The 20904-nt window shown below is 42.3% G+C and overlaps 1 protein-coding gene across 2 annotated transcripts in view; it reads left to right on the top strand.

Moving 5' to 3' along the window:
* The window catches only part of AMBRA1 (autophagy and beclin 1 regulator 1), a 125636-nt gene that overhangs the window by 85024 nt on the left and 19708 nt on the right, over positions 1-20904 (top strand). For both annotated transcript variants that reach the window (XM_086462358.1, XM_086462359.1), the window contains one exon: positions 11652-11791. In XM_086462358.1, coding sequence (XP_086318484.1) covers positions 11652-11791 — 140 coding nt within the window. The remainder of the gene's footprint in view (positions 1-11651; positions 11792-20904) is intronic.

Below are 20904 nucleotides of genomic sequence, written 5' to 3'. Positions count from 1 at the left end.
CCAGCATGCAGTAGAAAAAGGTTTAGGAAACCTGATGAAACTGTTCTTCAATCTCTAATTTAACGTGCACATTAGAGAGAATCAGAAGGCATCTTTGTTGCCTCTCTGCCAACAGCTTGTAGTACAAAGCAATTGTTACTAAAGTTCTTAATTAAAATAAGTCATAGTCATGTTCTGAAGCAACGCTTTGTGGATATTTTAATTTTATGTTACTTGCAAAACTCCCAAGAGAGAAATTTGAGAGAAATTCAAGAGATATGCTACATTAGATTCTATGAAAATTCTTGTAAGTTGTCTCACAATTGTTCCTTCCTTCTTTGACGCCTTTCGATTTGCAGTCAATGAACTGGGAGAGTAGGGCTTGGCAATGTGGCCTGTAAGTCACTGCAAAAGCGTGGCAACCTGCTGAGGAGTGAAATACGGTGTTCATTTCTGCTTCCAGTTCACCCCTCCTCCACATCATTGACTAGCAGTCAGCGGAATGCAGGTTTCTATTCCTCAGAGATTTTCCTCCATCTTGCGTTTGAAATAGAGGTTTTGAGGATGCATTTAATATGTTTTGTTATGTGAAACTAATACATTTAATTACACCTAGAAATCCACTGGCTGAATTGGAGAGAAATGTTCTGAGAATTGCAGCACTTTTGTATTGTACTAAGGAGCATTTTGGTTATACAAGTGTGCATTGCCTATATATACCTTGCTCCTAATATTTCAGAGAGCTTGGGTAGAGTTCTACAGGTCAGGGCTGACGTAGTTTGCCAGTTACAAATTGTGATCAGAAATAGAGTAAAAGTAGTGAGTTGTCATGAAATATGTTAGTCACGAGCTAGAGGTTCATGCTCTTTCTATTCACTCCCTTCAGACTGATCTGCTTGGCATTTCAGATGGAAGCATGGCTTTGCTAAAGAACAAGTTTGTTTTCCATACTGAGGCCTTAAAAAGCACTCTGGTAGTGTTGAGTTTAATAAAAGTGGTGTGCATAAGCTTAATTTTTTGTGTTTGTGGTTTGATAGTTTTTTGCAAATTTAGCTAACGTCTCTGAAATTTATGTGTAGCTGGAGGGTACATGGAAGGAATTACTTTTCGCAGATCTCTAGCTTGGGGTGGTACAGGTAGCAGTGGTACTGGGAATTGTCTGGAAACATTTGCGTTTCAGAGCTGGCAAGTTTGGAGAAAGGACTCTAAATATGGAACTAAAAAAGGTTTTGCAGCCTATTTTGAAAGCATAGGTGGAGTTGGTCTGCAAATAAAGAGGATTTGTTTTCAAGCTGCTTGGGTCCTAGGGTGATTTCTGAATTCCATATGATTCCAAGAGTATACAGAGGTTAAAGAACTTGGAAGAACATGAAATTAGAAACTTGGTTGGAGCTGAAGTTCTTTAGAAACATAGAAGAGTAAGGATCATACTGCCCTGGATCTGTTAGCTGTGGATATTCGTGAGAAAGGCAGCCAGAAGGTAGTTTTATTTCTGGCATTCACAAATTCTGATGCCCTTGCAATGTTTTTCATTTTACCCAGAGGAAGCTAACTCTGAAATATCAGAAAAGCATGATTACCGTAATCCAAATTAAAATAAAACTTGCAAAGAAGCTTTTAAGCTGAGGATACAAAAAGTGAGGTAGATGATAGAAAAATTTGATTGACATGAAGCTGAAGAGCAAATCATGCAATTCATGGGGATAAGGTGACTTAACCAAGCTCTGTCTCAAATACTGCATTGTGCTTTGAATCTGGAAGGAAATTCAGGCTGTGGAGGTTTGGAATTATCTCTTGACAAGACTACTGGTATTTGGGAAACATCCTGATGAAGTGGTCGGTCAGTAGCCTGTATGGAACAGAATGCATGTATGCTTTCACTGTAAACAGATGGATTTTGTTGAGTACTGTTGTCTTCTGAGCTTCCTGCAACTGTCAGTAGAATGTATTCAGTGTGGTCTGCAAAGGTTATTGCCAGACATCATTGACTCACTGGATGAGCTGTGAATGCTCCTGCAGCCGTAAGTGAAGGGGCTTTAAGCCTGAAAGCAGATGGTTGTGCACATTTGCTTCATTGGGGTGCAAATGAGAGTTTTGTTAAAACCCTTGATAATGTGAAAAGAAAATTGATTAGGAGAATATGTGGAGATGGCTTACTGCAGCACGTTACTGTCAGTGGAAAAGTACATATGAACTAACATACTTCTGAAAACAAGAGTAGTTTGCAAGAAAGAGAGTACCAACCTCTTGCTGTGTTATTGAAAAAACATGCTTATTGGTGTGGTCCCTGGTGTCTTCTTTTAAGAGAGATTCTGACATCTTCAGGTCAACATCTTAAGGGGAAGCGTATGACAACTCTGAGTAGAACTGTAAATAATACATTCAATTACTGCCTAAAGAAATTTTACACCGTTGGCAGAAGTTGAATTAGGTAGATGTTTCCTAGACTACCAGAAGTCCAAGCAGTGTCACAGACTGCATGTACTTTTTGATACCAGGAAGAAGGCAGTGGGGACAGAAATCTTTTCTGACTGATATGAGAAATCCCTCCTTTTAATACAAAGTGGAGCATAATAGTCTGGTTGAGGTCAAATAGTTTTACGTGATCTGTGTATCAGCAGATTGTGGCAGGTATCTTCAGAAAAACAAAGCATATCCAAAACCCACATCAGTATGCACTGCTTATGTAGGGTGCTGTAAGAAAGAGCTGTAGTCAACATCATTGGAAAATGCAATGCCACCTTGATGTTGCAGATGGCATGAAAATTTGCATAGATGTGCACATTTGAGTATAGATGCAGGAATGGTGTATTGTAAGAGTTAAATTGCTATCTTTACTGATTCACCTGTGTCTGCATGAAGGCTGCTAAGACAGGACTTACAAAAAACTGTAAAAACTTAAAACTCATTAGGATCCCTTCATAAAATGTTGTCTTAATATCTCATGCAATGGATAAATATGGGAGCAGTGTCAGTTTTAGCAAACTGGTATGAAGAAAAGGCAAATGACATCTATTCAGGGTGTTTTTACTTCATGGGATGTGAAGCTGAGAGGCAAGACCTTTTGTTTAATACGGGGTCTGGTATTAGGAGAGCTGAGCTCTTGCAGTTCAGGTGAGGCCTTGAGCCCATTTGCCCCACAGTAGCTACTGTTAGCTTTGGTGCTATTGGGTACATAGTTTTAATTAGATTGAAGAAATTATGGCAAAGGTGGTTGCACATCTGAGTTTATGTGCAGTCATCTTGCCTGTGAGGTAGGGAGAAGGAAGCCAAGGTGAGTTATTACCAGGTTTGCACTAAACTGGCCATGGACTGAAAAGAGGTTTGCAATTTCATGAAGGCTTTTTTTTTCAGTACTTCTTCCTACCATCTTTTTTGAATTAAATTTAGGCCAACTCTTTCCTCCAGTATTTATTCCTTCCAGACGTGTAGGCAGCTGGATGACAGCCTCTTTTCACCTAGATGAGGATGCATGTAGCTCTGTCATCAGCATATTGTTGACATTTGATCTTGTATGCCATTCTGTTGAGACTCAGCAGATGGAGAGCAGGGTGGAATGGCAGCAGCGTGAAAATCCTTTGCTCTTGTCATTGGATCTTTAACATATTGTAGATTTTGCTGTTGCGGTCTCAGCATGACATTTAATGGGGAATTCACAGCTACTGCTTTTGGTTTGCAGCCTGAGTTAAGGGCAAAAATGAAGAAGCTCAACACTCTTTTTGCCATAGAAGTGACTATATTTTTGTTAGATTGGTCCAGCATTGAGAGCTGCTGGTGATTTTTGCAAGAGAGAGCAATAGCTGAGGGCCCAGTCCTGTTTGCACAGTTCAGTTCACTTGTGCGTCTGTACTGAGTGTATATGTATCTTTTCTGTCACCCTAACACCCCCTTTGGCATTCCTGTTTCTCTCCTTTCATCTGTTCCAGACACACTCATGCACAATTGAAAGGGCAATTATTTTGTTTAGCAGTTTCTTGCTTACTCAACCCTAGGTTTCAGATCTGGACTTGGACCAGTCCCCTAAAGGGCTTTTTGGAGGCATTACCCTGGTTTTGCAGCCCTTGGGAGATGGGTAGTAAGTTAATGAGACACTTCACTCCAAGTATGTTATTTTCCTGAGTGAGAGCTTTGTTACCTGAGATGATCCATTTCTTTGTAAAATCTAGTTCTTGTTAATGTTTTGAATTTTCCCACAAGTTATTTTAAAGCTCTTTTTCATGTCATAATTGTATGGCAGGCTTGTGAGATAAAGCACCAGCTGATAATACCAAGAGCTAACCTAAAGAAAGAAAGGGTTATGTGTGCTGTAATGAAACTTCTCTTAATTTGAAAAATCAGCAATAAATTATGTGATCAAGTATGGTCAGGAAGAACCAACGTTTTACCTTTGCAGAAAGTTTCTTGGTCCATCCAACGGAAGCTTCTGGTGCTGACCTGTTTTAGGAATTGGAACAAGTATCCTCCGTTAAGGTTTCAGTTGTTGCTGAAAATTAAGGGTTACTTCTCATTTAATTAACTGTGGCTCAGAAAGCAAAGCTAGATTTTTCTGCAGTGACAGCTGAAAAAGGCAGACCGAGGTTGTTGTTGGTAAAGGCTGAAGAAGAATTTCATATATGATCCTATTGCATCTGGGGAAGATAAATGGACTTGAAAGAAATTTTATTAGTGCTAAGCATTGGATGATAAGATCCATTTGAGTTTAAGACTGACAAATCCAAAAAGTGCATTATTTTTTGCTTCTTATGTTTTAACAGAAAAGATCTAATGGGAAAGGTGTGTATGTTGTTGGCAGGAATCAGCTGTTGGAGAGGAGTTGAGAGCAGCATAGACCAACCTGCCTAATAAGGGGAGACTGGGAGCAAAAAAGCAAATTTTTTCCCCTGTCTGATCATGGGAAATGCATGCCTTTTTCTTGGCATCTGCGTATGGACACTGAAAGGAGACTCCTTCCAAAGGGGAGACTTGCCTTGTTTCAAAATACTGATATACATTGTCTTATGAATAAATGTCTTGAGCTGTCAGTCAGTTATCCCAAGGAGTGTTTGTTTTGCTTTGTGTTCAAGGCACTCTGCTTTAGACAAGCTAGACTTGAATTCTGCTGCAGAGGGCTCTGGGGTTTGTGGCAGTGCAAGGCATAAGTCTGAATTTCAGCAGCTTTTGTGAAATTCATTAATAGAAGGCAAATAATGTAAGCAAAAAAAAAAAAAGGGATAGTGTTATTTATTAAAGAGACCAGGTTAAGATGTCTGTTTCTTATTACGCTACTGGACCTTAAAAAGCCACAGGCTTGTTTAAACTGATTGGCAGCATTATAGAAGTCAGTGATGCAGAAAACTTCCTGGCAGCTAAGCAAAGGACATATAGAGCTTTCAGTAGAGTGGTAGATGCTTTATAGCAGCTTATCTGATACCCTGGTGTCAGAGGTGAACTAGTTAACATGTTGATATTGAAAAATATATAATAGGTAAGATCTTTCAGTGGCAACATGCTATTGGGATGGGTAAGGCAAAAGAGGATAATGAATTGGTTTGTGCTGTTCAGTCTCAGTAAGGTGCTTGCAGTCAAAAAGGATGAAGTGGAACCTCTGAAACTTCAGGTTCTTGTTCAAGGTCAGATTGTGGAGCAGAAGATGAAGGGCGGGTGGGGAAATAAGAGAATGTGTGCAGCCCTAGTTGTACTGCTGTTGGTTTCGCTCTGCTTATGCCTTCATCCTGTGGCTGCACCTCATCTGCTGCTCTGACAAATATAAGTGCAGTTTGTAGTTTTCTCCATTTATTTTCATGTGCTCTTTGAGTAGTTTCAAACTGTACATAGGCTTTGCTTGGAGGTGTGCTTTCAGTGAACTTAGAACAGTGTTGCGGATTGGCTCTGCTTTTAGGGCTGCATCTGTATTACTTCATGTAACTTAGTTTACTGAAGTGTGTTACACTGTGCTGGCAGAGACTCCGCTATAGCTGCAGTTAAATTGGCAAAGCTGTACAGCCTCTACAATTACTTTGGTGATATAACCTGTACCATATGAAGAGCACTTTGTTTACCAACATAAACTTTACATCTGTGCAGGCATGAGGGACAAATGTTGGCTGCCAGTACAGCTATACCCACCCACAGAGATCAATGCTCCTTTATGAAGCTCTTTTCTCTGCAACCCAGGTCAGAGTAGCTGTGAAACTGCGGATTTTACCAGTCCTCCCAGTAAGAGGTTTCTGTTAGGTTTAGCACATTAGATGTTTCTCTTCCTGTGTGTTTTCATGGTCAGTCAGCCTCTGATAGCAGTGTTGAAAAATTAATTGAAAATTAATAATTACATTTTAGGCTGGTGCCTGATAAACCCACCTGATCTGCTCCAGCCTTTCCTCTCCCATTGCCTGTCAGGATGGAGCTTCATGGATGACAAGATTTCCCCATGTAAATGAGAGAATATCTGCACACCCTCCCCATGCAGTCTTTATCAAGGCTGATCTAACAGCCCAACTTACTGCTTGGGCTAAGCAAAGGTAATGGCTTGAAATTTATTGTCATCTTGAAAGGCGATGCATCTAGTTGAGAGCAGAAATGTCTCTATTGAATTTAAAAAGATAAAAAGCAAGAATTCCTGCTGAGTTTCCCTACCTTCTTGTGCCAACTTTCTCTTTTCTTCCAGCTTCAAAACATACTTTTTCTTTCTTGAGTGCCAGAGAGAAGAAAGGTTGCACTCTGCCAAACAAGCAGTGTTCAGCATTCCCCTGCTTGTTATTGCTCTCCTTAGAGGTGGGAAGGCCTTGAGCAGAGAGAAGGCTGTGCAGATGATGTAGTGCCTCCTCTTTGACCAGGCATGGTGCTGCTCAGACCAGGCGAGCAGTGCAGCACCGTTGCCAACTGGCAGCAGTAGCACAGACTTTGGGGCAGCCTACTGCTAATTTGATGACTGACAGGATCCTGGCGATTGCCCTGTCCAGCTTTTTAATGTTGGCACGCCCCAGCAATGGAGGGGAAAGGTGGAATTTGAAGAGCATTATTAAAGAGCAGCAGCTTCCCTGGGACAGAGTGGGAGGGGAAGAGGGAAGCACTAAGTCAATAACTAGGACTTTGCAGAGCAGAGGCTTTTAGCAAAAAGTTTTCTTACCCTTCCAGGGCTGGTACAAATTAACTGTCTAGCTCTGTGCTTATGTGTTGTGCCCTGGGCCACCTCCTTCCCAGTAAGTACAGCAGCTTGACAGCCGTGAAAGATTCCTTGAGGCTGTTGATTGTCATGCAGCCTCTCCTGGCTCTCTGCCATGAGTAAATACCTACGTTTAATTACCTAAGCGGTGGCTGTGACAGGTGCTACAGTACTGATGTGGCAGCACTGACAAGTTGGAGGGGGAGCATCAGCAGTGGACTTGAGGAGATGGCCTTTGCACTCCACACACAGCTTGTTTACTGAATATTTTGAGGGCCTATTTTTTTCTTTTCCTCATGCCTTACAGCCCTGCTTTCTCTGAGCCATCTTCTCCCCTGCTGAATTCAACGTTGAAGTGTCTGTGAGGTGTTGAAATGAGCTTTGGAGCATTCAGTAGATGATGTATGCCTGCCTCTGTTCAGGGAGGATGGAAAAGGCACACCAAAGAGATGACAGTAGTTGCTTCTAGTGCAGACTTTGGAAATAGAGAAGTGCAGACATAAATTACTCAACCAAATCTCTCCCCACACTTCATTGTTACAGGGATGCAGAATGGAAGCAACCAGCTGTTTCTTTAGTGAGTATTACTTTCCCTTTGTATGAGAGTCACCTATGGTGTGGAAGCTTAGCTACATAGGCAGTTTCTGGCATTTCTAGAGGAAGACTCTTTATCTTGCTGACATCTCCTGAACTCAGAGGAGAGATGGAGTCCCTGAAATGACAGAAGACTTCTGGAATCTCCTGTGAAGTGCAGGGAGATCACCAGAGACAGGGTTTTCGACAAACATGAGCACATGTCAAGCAACTGTTCTGTGTAATCCAGGCTGGGTCCTGTGGCCCTAAAGGGAAGGGACTGAAATGACATTTATATGTTTATGTTGTTACCAAGAAGAGAACAGCTTGCTATACTTACATTGCCTGTTAGGGCTTAACCTTCCATAGGGATGTTCTGAAGCTCCCACTCCTCAGACTTCACAGTGTTTACAGTTAGAGAAACATACCGTTCAAAATTCTATTTCAGAACAGCATCTGGAAACAGATGTAACTGCCAACTTCATAAAATGCTGAATAGCCAGCCACATCTAATGGTGTGGCTATGTGTTATTGAATTAGTAGTGTAGTGATACTAAGAGCAAGTTTGACATTGCTTATGGTGAAGAGCCTGAAAGATTGCTGTGACTGCTGGCAGTGATTATGGGCTGATAGTGTGATGCGATACATCTCTCCTAAATGAAAATGCCACCCTATTAAAAATAAACTCTCCGGAGGCTGTGGTAGTGTGTGGTGGGCACCTTAAAGATTAGTGTACTTCTACAACAGTGGTTCTAAACTGGTTCCTGAACCCTTGGCCATCAACATCGCTGTTACACATGGCCTGCAACTAGTCTGTGGACCAGCCCTAAGGAAAGGGAACTGGTGAATTATCAACTTTATGCATTTGTATTGCTAGTTTTAAGAGTGTTTGAGGGCTGGCAGCAGTGTCTTGACCTAGAAACTGGAGAATTGTGTTAGTGTAGGATACTTGTAGTAACTTGATTGTTATTCCTAGAAGTTTAGAATTACAAAACATGGACAGTACCACTGGCAAAGAGGCGTTGTCACTTTCTGGTTTGTTTTGGTCACACTCTGGTATGTTTTCAGGCTGGCTACTTGGTTGTAATATCTCAGTAACTTTTTATAAGATTTAGCAATGGAAGCAAAAAGACAAAAAAAAAAGGGGGGGGTGGGAATAGCTTTGATCTACAGAGAATGCTTCCTGGCATGCTTCGGACCCTCTTTGAAGAGAGAGACCTGCTGATGTTGAAGGAACTTTTAATTTATTTTTTTTCACTCTCTGGGTAGAGTAGGGGGTCGTGCTAATGGGTGTGATTGCAACAGAGAGTTTGTGTGACTACATTAGGTTGATTCGCTGGGTCCTGGTTACTGCTGCGAGTGGTGATTATGCCAGTACAGCTGCTTTCTCTTTTTGCGTACTAATTACCACACGCACGGATGTCACCACCCTTAACACTGCATGGAGTTGCCCCATTAGTGTGGGAGTGGGAAGCAGCAGGGGAGGAGAGCTCTTCAGCATGACAAGTTGTTCATAAGTGAATGGAGTGGCGTGATGAAGCAACTATTCTTAGGCAGAATTTTTAAGCCATCTTGTCTTTGAGATTCTGCCCTCAGCCAGCGTTTTGCAGGTTGTCAGGACTAGACCCATGTCCTTGGCAGCACTTTCTATGGGGTCCTATTTACTGCAAAGGACCTGGATGCTCAGCTGTAGCAAGCAAGTCTCCCCCCTTGGCATGGCCAGTTGTGGAGCCTGTGGGACAATGCTGTGCAAAGTGACCTGCCAGTAGAGGAGAGGTGATGGGTAGCTCAGGAAGGCAGCTTTTCTAGCTGTGATCATTGCAAAGCAATTCTTGGGAGAAGAAAAACCATTTGTTTCTGACTTGACAAAGAAGAGTATGATGGAAAACCCTTGCAGTTCTTGTGAGATTGGGAATGTTTATTTTATGAATTTATGCTCCCAGCTCTGGCGGACCCCTCCCTTTCCCCTCCTTCCTCCTCCTCAAAATCCAGTCTCCCTTCTCAGAGTGCACCATAATCTCCATGGTAACAGGTCTTACGATCTTACATCTGTTTTGGGTGGGGAGGGAAGGGGACAGACATGGCAGAGGTGGGTAAGAGCTAAATAAACCCCTAAGGGGCCTGTTCCTTCCATCTAAACACAAGCTTCTATGGCTGAGTGATAGCCAGGGCAGAGTGACCAGCTTCTGTTATACAGAGAAATCCTTAAGGATGTTTTATTCTCTAATGTGGCCTCCTCCTCGGAGAGGTTGAATGTGTTACTGATGACAGGAAATAACACTGCTCTGACTTTGTTTGCATTATGATGGTCAAGATTAAGGTTCTGGATACTAGGTATTGGAGGGCATACAGTTAAGTGGTCTCTGCCTTGGACTTCTCAAGTTAAATTGTCCAACAAACAAGATGTGGAGTGGGCAGTAGAGCTACAAAGAAAAACAGCCCCAGTTTCTTATGCTAGCTGATGAGTCCCACCCTAATGAATTCTAATTATTACTTCAGGCCACCTCAGCAGTGCAGTAGTGGTTGATCTGCATTCCCATCTACCTTAATCCTATTGGACAAAGCATTGTCATTCCCTTCCCTGCTTCCTAGTCCAGCACCACCTCCTTTTCTGGGGAGTCTAGAGGAAAGGTTTGTGATTGATAGATGGTTACCCACCGGAAAATCTAATTAAAACTTATCTTTCACTTAGGGCTTATCCCACTGAAAGTGTAGATTCAAAGTCTGTGTTACCTGCAGTGATTACAGGTTTGAATCCTAGGTAAATTTCTGCAGAAATCCTGTTAATGATTTGGGCTTTTAAAAGCAGTCTTCGGTCCTATCCTTCTGAAGCCACAATGGAACAAGTTCTGATGACTTAGTACACTGAAGCAGCTTGTCCCTGTTTATTCCTGGTAGCCAAACCAACTCGTTACCCCTCTTTCTGCTTCACATGCTGTTGTTTTTTGTGATCTATATGTATCATATTTTTTTGGCTAAACAGAGTGTTGTCAGTATGCCCAGTTCTGGTTGCTGGATGGCTGGGTGAAGGAAAGCGTTGTGCTGTACAAAAGACATTTTGGAAGTAGAAGGCGAGTGTACACATAGGTATAATCTGTTCCACTTCATTGTTCTTGATTTTCAAGCTCATATGCTTCAGAAACAAAGCTAGTGCAGACTAGAAAGCAGAGCTTGCTATTGGTCCTTTGTGTGCACAGGGTTTTCATTTACCTACATTATTGCAGCATTTGGGAAGCACTCGCTTATAGCCGTGCTGACTACCTGCAGTCTTAGGAGCTCTTCAGCTTCTTGCCTTACTGCAGGTTAAATGGATGATGTTGGAAGGGCACCTGAAGTGAGGGTTTTGTTACTTGCATACTTGTGTTACTCTCATAACTTAATTCTCTGGATTTTTATTTTCCTTTGTGCACTGTTGATGTGGGTGTTGGTCAAACTCTGAAACATTTTTAAACATGTTTAAAAAAGGAAAGAATAGTATATTCCTTTTGCATAAAGTTTGGTTCGCTAAATAGAACCAATAAACTTTTCATGCTGAAAGCCCACGTACTTACCAGTTTCCTGTTCCACCCTAGTGAGTTGAGAGGTGAAGGCCAGGAGAGTGCCAGTTGTCCTGCTTCCTAATGACTATACCACTTGTCCCCGTCACTGTGTTTAATTAGTTTGAATAAAAGGACTGTGCAGTCCACTGAATGGCATGTAGAATCTCCTGGGGGCAGAATTTCTTCTGCTCTGCAGCTGTGTGCCAGTCAGTCTATTAAACACTTAGGGGCATATGTATGTGCGTTTCTAGCAGCTGGTTACTCTTGCTGCTGGATTAATGGTTTCTTGCAACATCCTGTGAAGTGACACATCTCCTTGGTGAGCTATGCTGCTGCAGCGGGACTGAACGTTTCTTTGAGCCTCCTTGGCTCTCCTGCCTTGTATTGTTCTGTCAAGTAATCTCCTGTTGTTGTTTCAGAGAGTTTTCAACGTTCTGTACCCAATGCCTGCCGACCAGAGAAGACATGTCAGCATAAACTCTGCTCGCTGGCTGCCTGAGCCAGGACTGGGATTGGCGTATGGCACCAACAAAGGGGACCTGGTGATTTGCCGACCAGAGTAAGTGCTTGCTTTATGTGGTGATACAACTGCTTTGGTTTGTCTGTTCTTAAGGCAGTGGGGATAAGATGTCTTTTTCACTGCCTGTGGCATTATCCTTGAGGGACCCAAAAAACCCCACTCCTAATACTCCTTTTGGACTGCCCCAGTGTTTACCCGAGTCCCTTAGAATCAGTGTTTGTTTTGCTGACTAAAAACCTCTGAGGCTGTTTGAAGTGCATCTCATCAGCTCATTTTATTTTCCATGTCTTTCTAGGCTTTCTGGGTCCTTTGTTTCACATATGTCTAGTGCAGTGTCTTTCAGTTTCTCTGAATTTGGAAACGTTTCGAAGTCCATAATGAGAACAGCAAATTTGAGCTGTTAGTGATATGCTTGCTTTCCTCAGCTTTCACTGACCCCTTGGAGTCCACCAACCAGGTTGAAAACTGCTTGCCTGGAGATACCAAATACTTGTTACAGTATTCAAGCAGGAGATTCTATGAACTGCAAAGGTTTTCTTCATGATTATGAGCAAGACTGAATTGTTTTGGTCCTGACTTGAAAGCCCAATGATGTGACGTGTAGACTTTATCGGTCTTTTATTTATACAGTGCCACAAAGGGTGTAACTGTCCCTTTGTAAACTTGTGATTAAACACAAGCTAATTTGGATGTGGTATGGCACAGATGATGACTTAAGTGTCTAAGCAGTGAAACATGTATTGCTTTCAGTGTTCTTGGGTGAAGGGAACAACTCTGTACCATACTTTGTTGATATCCTTTTCTCCATTGTGTTGTGCAAGTGCTTCTTTTGGAACAATATTTCTTAAATGCTGCAGGAACGCTTCATGGAGTTCTCTGTTTCACTTTTTTCCTGGTACTAAACTACCTGGGTATTCTTTTGGGTTATGCTTCACATGTTGAAGTACCTTGTAACTTAAAAGCTGGCAACTAGAAACTTGCAGCACTGCTGGCGCTCTTACCACATGCATGTGGACTCCGTCTGTTGTGCATGAGATCAGACATGTGGTGCTTGAGGAGAGTCATATGGTCAGTGTAGAACCACTACCTTAAATCAGAATAAATATATACAATTGTAATAGTGACTAATTCAGTACAGCCTTCTGGTGAAATCTGTGGTTGGAATTCAGATTGGACCAATTTCAGCAGTACAGAATGCCAGCTCTTTTCAAACAGCCCTCTTGTTCTCTTGAACATAATCTTTCATCAAGGCCTTATTTATACATGAAGTTCTACAAGATATTATTATGGAATAAGCTATAATCACTCTCTTCCAAGATAAGTGGCTTTCTTCAAGAATAGTTGCTGTACTTTCTAAGCAGCAGAATTATTCACGAATAATGGCTCTCTTCTCCAACTTGAGAGTTACTCTGAGTTATTTTCAGTACAGAGAAGTGATAAAATCTCATCTACTGATTATGGCTTATGAGGTGAACTTGGATTAGAACCCAGGGAAATGAAGCCTCCCTGGGAGTGGATGTCTTGATTGAATGCTGCAGAGTTGAGCTTGGTCTGGCTGTCTTGGCTTGCCACACCATTCTGGTGCTTGCAGTAGCCCCAAGCGAAGTGGTGTGTCTCTTCTTGGCATCTCACTAATTAAAGGCACAGCAGGAACACTTTCATGGTATGTTATGGAAGCACTGTTAGTCATTCTGCAGTATCTCTGTGAAACCTTTTTAGCTAGGGCACTCTTATCTCCTTACTTCTGTCCCAGCAACACATCATGCACAATTCCAACAAAACCAAACTTCTTATATACAAACATGAAATAAGGTGGCTATAGAGGTGGGAGCTTTATTGGTAGTTTGACAGAAATGCTTCAACAGGTTTCCTGCTGGTGGATTGAGGTGACCAATGCTTCTGGTGATTATTGCAGACCTCACATGGACTGGTGGGTTCTTTTTGGAGCAGGACACTTGATATGTTCTGTTCTCAACTGCACGATTTTATAGATCAACAACAGCCAGAATGACTTATAAACCTCTGCACAAAGGTGTAGATATTCACCAAGCTGAATAATTTGCATTAAGGCTCTAACATCAGAACACACAAATGAGTGAGGCTCTGTCAGAGCACAAGTGGCTTGCAGCTGTGATGTCTGCCCCAGATCTACTTGGAAGATCCTCAGAGAAAGGAAAAATCCTAAAATGTAGATGCCATCTCAGTAGTTCTTGGCTTAATAGACTTGGTTTGAGGTTGGTGTGTCCATTGACTTTAACTTGAGAAGTGAGGGAGAAAGGTGAAAAATATTTGTGTAATTTCCATACGCAGTAACACAGAGGAAGAGAAATACTAAATAGAGTATTCTGCAATTGATAGAATGGTATATACAATTGATAGCCTAGCAAACAGCAGGAATCAAGAAAACACTGTACTGCTGAAAACACCCCCAGTGTTCTAATTTGGCAAAGAAAACTGGTCAGTAGTAAACAATGGACATAGTTATAATTCCTTGGGTCTTTATCCCATGTACAACAGAGGCATTTGAAACCAAGTACTACAGGGATCACCTAAACAGGTTGAAATAGTAGCTGTGCCTCAAATACAGGATTTGAAAAGCATGTGCTTAGGGGAAATGGGATGAGTAGACTGGAAGTACATGCTGACCAAAAAAAAAAAAAGGCACAACTTGAAGCTCCATGGGCTCATAATGAGAGGGTATGCAAGTAGTCCTTCTGGAGTTCTAAAGAAACAGCAATTAAAATGAAACATTTGGGGCTATATTGCTAAGTTGGGATAGCACTGATGGCAGTTGTTCTTGCAGATGGAGATGAGGAAGGCCAGGTTATGTTGGCGATCCATAATGTGAACTCGGTACACAGATTTGTGGCGTATATTTTGAAGGAAAGGAAAATTAAAACCATGGAAAGCGGGATTGAATGCATTGTGATTTGACAGAGGTGGATAGCAGGTTGGATACCTGTCCTTGAGAATTTTATGTATTTATTTTTAATTGAAGAATCAGCGAAGGACTTGATCCATGTCTAATACCTCTGTGTTTTAGTAAGGCAGTTCCTATGTTGGAACTACAATAAACATAGTTAATTTGTAAAGAATTAGAACAAGATCTGGTAAAGAGCAGGTGAAGGCCTGGCTAAAGGAAAGAATACAACATGATTGAGAGCTGGACTCTGTCACAAAAGAGGTCATTGATGGAATTCCTTAAGAACCTGTTCTGGGGCTGGTTATTAATGCTATTTACACTAATGCCTTGTAAGGGTGTACTGAATAAATTTGCAGAGGATGTGACATTAGCCTTGTCATCGCAGAGTATTGCACAAGAATTGGATTGCCTTGAAAGTGACTGGAGCTGTAGAAATGAGAACTTAATAGTACAAAGAGCACTTAATGACTAATAACACTGAGCTCAGTAGTTAAAATGACAGTGGGTGAGAAAGACCCACGGGTTTAGTTGATCGTAGGTGATTAAGCCGTAAATACCTAAGGCTGTAAAAACAAAGAATTCAATTCTAGGGTGAGACACAAAATGCTTAACGGCAGAGATAGCAAAATGTTAGTATCACTGTAGAAGAAACTAGATACATAAGCTGGAACAGTTTAAAATTTGCGTATCCGTATTCAGAACTGCCTTTGAACTAGTACAGTAGTTAAGAACAGCTGCTAGTGGGGTCAGTGGAGCATTGTTATCTAAGAAAACCTGCAGTTTGGGGTCTTTAGCAGGTCTAAAAAGCAGGGCTAAGGAAGAGGTTATAGACCCTTCCATAAATCTCCAGGAAAGGAGAACTATTTAAATTTATATACTTTTTATTAGAGAACAGAGACTCATAAATTGACTATGACTAGGTTGCAGCTGCAAACTAGAGGAAGGTGGCTAACCAGCTGATTTCTGCAATAGCCTGTACCTTGGCTGGGTAGATGCAAAAGGAGTAGCTGTTTGGAGATGCCGCTTGGCTGTCTTGCAGAGCCGAGTGTACGACTTGAATACTTGTGGCTGGAGGCAGGACTGGACTGCTGAGCCATGAGACAATTTTCAGTAGTTTAAACCCAAGGTCCGTGTCTAAATAGTTGTTGACAAGTTGGCTTTGAGAGCTGTTGTGCTGTAGGGAGGTGAGATAGTGACAGAAGTGTTCATCCGCACTTGGAAATGCACCTAATGGACCTGAAGGAAGCCTGTAGAGACTGGAATGCATGAGCCAGTACAGTAGCTATGAGGATAGAATAAATGTTTTTATTAGCCAAGGATATAACCCCTAGCAGGGTTGCATTCTGGTGAGTAAAGGAAGGAAAGGACATTGTGTACCCGCTTCCTTAGATTTCAGGGTGACACCTGGCTTGCTAAATTGTGCTGTTGAAAAGCATCAATCTGTTTGCTCAGCTTTTTATGTAAATTGGAAGAAACTTTTAATGTAAAGTCATGAAAATTCCTCCTTTCCCAAGCACTCAAAGGCTGACCAACTTATGTTGTTTACTAATATGTTAGTTTGAATATGCAGTATTAGGTACAGACTTAAAAACCCAGAGATCCTAATTGTCAGTGAATAAATACTAAGTAAGGAGTAAGGATGACAAATAACAAAGGTGGTGGAGCTGGTATTCAGCAGTGTCTGCATGTCCTTCATGTGTTCTTTTCTTTTGCTTGTTTAGCTGCTGGTTTCACTTGCTTGCAAATAAACAAACTATCCATCTTAGAGCGGGTCTCTGACCTGTTTAAAACTTCTTCTTTTCCTGCTGAATTGCTGTCATTTTGAGAAATGGTCTGCGTGATCTTTCACACAGCTTTTTGGAAACAGCTTATTCTGCAAGTGACGAACAGGACAAGCAATTTACTTCTCACGAGTCTGATCTTTCATTTTTGTTTGAAAAAATCATCAGCCACCATGTAAGAGAAGTCACTGGGAGAAGGTTCATGGAAGTGACCACTGGGGACAGAGCACAAAGTGCAGGAAGATGATATGAAGAAAGGCATCTGCAAGTCCTGAAGATGCATAGAGTAATGAATGGAATTGAGTAGATCATAGGCAGCGTAAGTGTCTTTGGGGAATATTTCGTGTTTGTCTTGTTGCTTTTTAACCAATTGGAGTGATGATAGGCTAGAGCAAGGGTACTCAGTCTGTGGTTCTCAGGTGAGTCCTGCTGGTAAGACAGTTTTGGCCCTCAGATGTGGATTGGAAACAGGTTGCAGTATGCGTAAGGTGGTGACAGCCTGTTCCTTTTTTGAGAGTCCTGTAGTTCACTCTTGTCATGGTTCAGTGTATAGATGGTTGCCAACTGATAGACTTGCATACATATTAGATCACAAGTCTGTTGTCTGCTTGCGCGTGGCTTCACATTACCACATGGTAGTCTGTGCTCTTTGGATGTAAGATGAGTTTGTGTTCAGTCCAGAAGTGTGGGTATTGAAAGGCTCTGAGGCTGACACATTTTAAAGGGTGGGCACCATTGAACTAAATCAAGACACTGAATTAGTGATGCTAATGTTCATTGGGAGAGCTGTGCCACATGAAAACAGGAGTCCCTTTAAGCATACCACTTGAGGTAGTGTACTCCCTTAGCAAATGAACTACCATGTACTCCTCAGTGTGATCTGGAGGTGTGTCACAGGAGGTAATACAGAGCAGTGTGAATTCCCCCTACCCCTCTGCTATCATGCTGCACCCTGACTTTTCTGTGTGGCTGCTAGTGCTTTTTTAGCTTCCCCAAGGCTACTTCTCCCCACAACATGCTGCCTGACATGCTTTGTAACAGTGACCAGTGCTAAGGCTCACTCAAGTTTTGGACATCTTTCTTGGCTCTGTGTAGTTCGTTTCGATTCAGTTCCTGAATCTGCATTTTGCAGTTGTAGAAACACCTCTACTGAATTAAAAATAAATTTGTTTTTTAGTGCTCATAACCTTTCCTATCCTGCCACATCTTAACAAGAGCTTTCCCATTCAGAAACAACCCTGGTAGGGCTTCTCAAACATTAATTGTCTTGTAGAACATGAACAGATGAGACTGAAAGTGAGAAGGAGCAGACTGCATGCTGCTTATTACCCTTTGCTGTCTTCTCTTGTGAAGGACTGCCATGGGAGAAAGGCAGAGGGTCCAAATATCAGTTGTTTGTCATTTCATCTTGAGTGCCCCACCCCGATGCTCAGGAGCAGGTTCTGGAAGGGGTCAGTGCTCACCTGCTTTTGAAAATACTAATCCAAAAACCTCAGTGTTCTGAGGAAACTGTTTCAAAATCAAGCGCTGGAAGCACCTTGTCTAGGGCTAGCTGTGTAATGCAGGCATCCACAAGAGAGTAAGGATTTGTTCAGCAGAGCCTCTGGCAATGGAATTAAAATACCCCCTGAAGATGCATCTGGTTCAGAGGCAGCATCCCTTGGAATTCTGTCATTGGGAAGTAGGGGTGGAGATTCTCAAACTGATTCAGTGCTACACAGTGTGCATATTTTAATTCTTTGTGGTGAGATCTGCCTCTAATGTGAAATTATTCTGGGGAAATTCTCCTCATGATAAATTCCTATGCTTTGCAGAGGATCATACATTTGTCTGTCCATGCCAATCCAGATTTTTTTCTTCTGAGAATTGTGTATCCTCTTATGTAGTAATGGGGACGATGTGTCTGCATCTAGTTATCAGCATTGGTAAAGACCCTGGTGCGTCATGTCTCTCAGGCCTCTAGCAGTGATGCCCCCCGCAGCAGCATAAGCCCTGGTGCATTGTTTGCCTTTTAAGAATAGCTTGTGGAGGATGGAGTAAACAAAGAGACAGAAGGAGGAGCTGTATTCCTTTATGTGTAACTGAAGGATGTTAGCAACCCTGCACAGGGAATGTTCTTGCAATTGGTGACTGGGGCAGCTAGAGATACCATGTCTGAGTCTTCCCCGCAAATGGCCTCTTGAAAGGCAGCGTCTGCACAGTGGCCTTTGACCATGGAGGAGTAAGCATATGTATGTCCTGGACTTCTGCTGCCTGTTGTGGTGAGTTGACCCTGGCCAAAATGCCAGGTGCCCACCAAAGCCACTCTATCACTCCCCCTCCTTAACTGGACAGGATAGAGGAGAGGGAAAAAAATAACAGGCTTGTGGAGTTGAGATAAGGACAGGGAGAACACTCAGCATTTACTGTCATGGGCAAAACAGACTCAGCTGAAGGGAAATGTAATTTATTACCAATTAACTCAGAGAGGAGTAATGAGAGATAAAAGCAAATCTTAAAACACCTTCCCCCCACCCCTCCCTCCTTTTCCCGGGCATAACTTTGATCCTGATTTTCCTCCCTCCTTCCCCCCACCCCTAGCGACGCAGGGGGAAAACAGGGAATGGGGGTTGGGGTCAGTTCATCACACTGTTGTTTTCTGCCGCTTCCACCTCCTCAGGGGGAGGATTCCTCACACTTTTCCCCTGCTCCAATGTGGGGTCCCCCTCACGGGAGAAAGTCCTCCATGATTTCTCCAGCATGAGTCTTCCCACAGGTTCAGTCCTTCATGAACTGCTCCAACGTGGGTCTCCTTCATGGTGTGCAGTCCTTCAGGAACCAACTGCTCCAGCGTGAGCCCCCCTCATGGGGTCTCTGGCAGCAAACCTGCTCCAGCGTGGGCTTTTCTCTCTCCATGGGCCACAGGTCCTGCCAGGAGCAGGCTTCCCATGGGGTCACAGCCTCCTTCAGGCATCCACCTACTCCAGCGTGGGGGCCCTCCACGGGGTGTAGGCAGTCATCTGCTCCACCGCCCATGGGCTGCAGGGGGACAGCCTGCCTCACCATGGTCTTCACCACATGTTGCAGGGGAATCACTGCTCCAGCACCTGGAGCATCTCCTCCCCCCCCCTTCTTCGCTGACCTTAGTGTCTGTGGGATGTTTCTCTCACATATTCTCACTCCTCTCACTCGTTGCAATTACTGCAGCGCAACAACTTTTTCACTCTCTTAAATACGTTATCACAGAGGCGAAAAACGCTGTCGCTGATTGGCTCGGCCTTGGCCAGCGGCGGGTCCGTCTTAAAGCCGGCTGGCATTGGCTATATCCGACATAGGGGAAACTTCTAGCAACTTCATACAGAAGCCACCCCTGTAACCCCCCCGCTACCAAAACCTTGCCACGCAGTCCCGTTACACCTGTTAATCACAAGATATACATTAAATTTTCTAAATGAGGGTGAAAAGCGATTTTGATTGGTAAAAGGGGGAAGATGGCAAATTTTGCCCTAAAGATGCATCCTGAAAGCTTATACTTGGATTTTATTATTCATGCACTTAAGAAAAAAATGAAATTAATTATTTCCAAATTGTGCAGGGAAGCCTTAGGTATCTTGAGTGCCGAGAGGCTCAGTCATTGCAGATGCAAGAGGAGTGGTAATATGGAGGCTTGAAACAAATATTTCCGTGATGATACTGGTTTTTATTCCGTTTCTATTTATGTTTCTGTACATGAATTTGATATCCAGGATGAATGATAGCATTAGGTGGAAGATGCCCTCGTAAAATTCCACTTAATATGTCTATGAATCCAAGAGATAAATTGAGAGCTGCTTTAAGTCTTCAGTTATTAGCAAGTTCATTTCCCTCACCTGATTATTGAAAATACACAGAAGCACTGACTAGTTAATGACATTTATTTTCCACCATGATAAAGGGAACTTGGTACAGAGCTCAGTGTTAAAGAAACCTAACCTGCTGCTTACTATTGTGTACTATTTCACTGAGCTTCTGAGGGTCCTTACTGGTTCTTATATTGGATAGCAATCTTTCTAAAAGCATGACCACATACTCTTAAGAACAGTTACCAAATGCTTCACTTACATCTATTCAGATCACATCTGCTGCCTTTTCTTCCTTTACTTTTTTCTAATTCTATCTCCAAAAGCAATTAAATTTCATGCAATCAATTATTTGACTTACTGCCTACTGCATGTGGCTCGCTCTTTCATTGTTTTCGTGTATCTTCTTTTTTTCTTTGTTATACTGCTGCATTTAAGGATAAGGGTTATGTTTAGGAGAAAGTAATTGCCAATTTAAATATGGCTTTCTTTTTGAGGAGTGCTGGTGTGAATGGCTCAAAAAAGTTAACTTAAATTATTTTTTTCCTTAATGAGTGCAACTAACTGCTATGTCTACTTCTTTTCTTAGTCCCTAGTTGCATAAGTACTCTTCAATACATTTTTAAGTGG

This window comes from Leptosomus discolor, chromosome 3 (assembly GCF_034619465.1).
Source record: "Leptosomus discolor isolate bLepDis1 chromosome 3, bLepDis1.hap2, whole genome shotgun sequence".
NCBI lineage: Eukaryota > Metazoa > Chordata > Aves > Leptosomiformes > Leptosomidae > Leptosomus > Leptosomus discolor.
The sequence above is the reverse complement of the archived record's forward strand: the minus strand, read 5'-3'. Positions and strand labels throughout refer to the sequence as shown.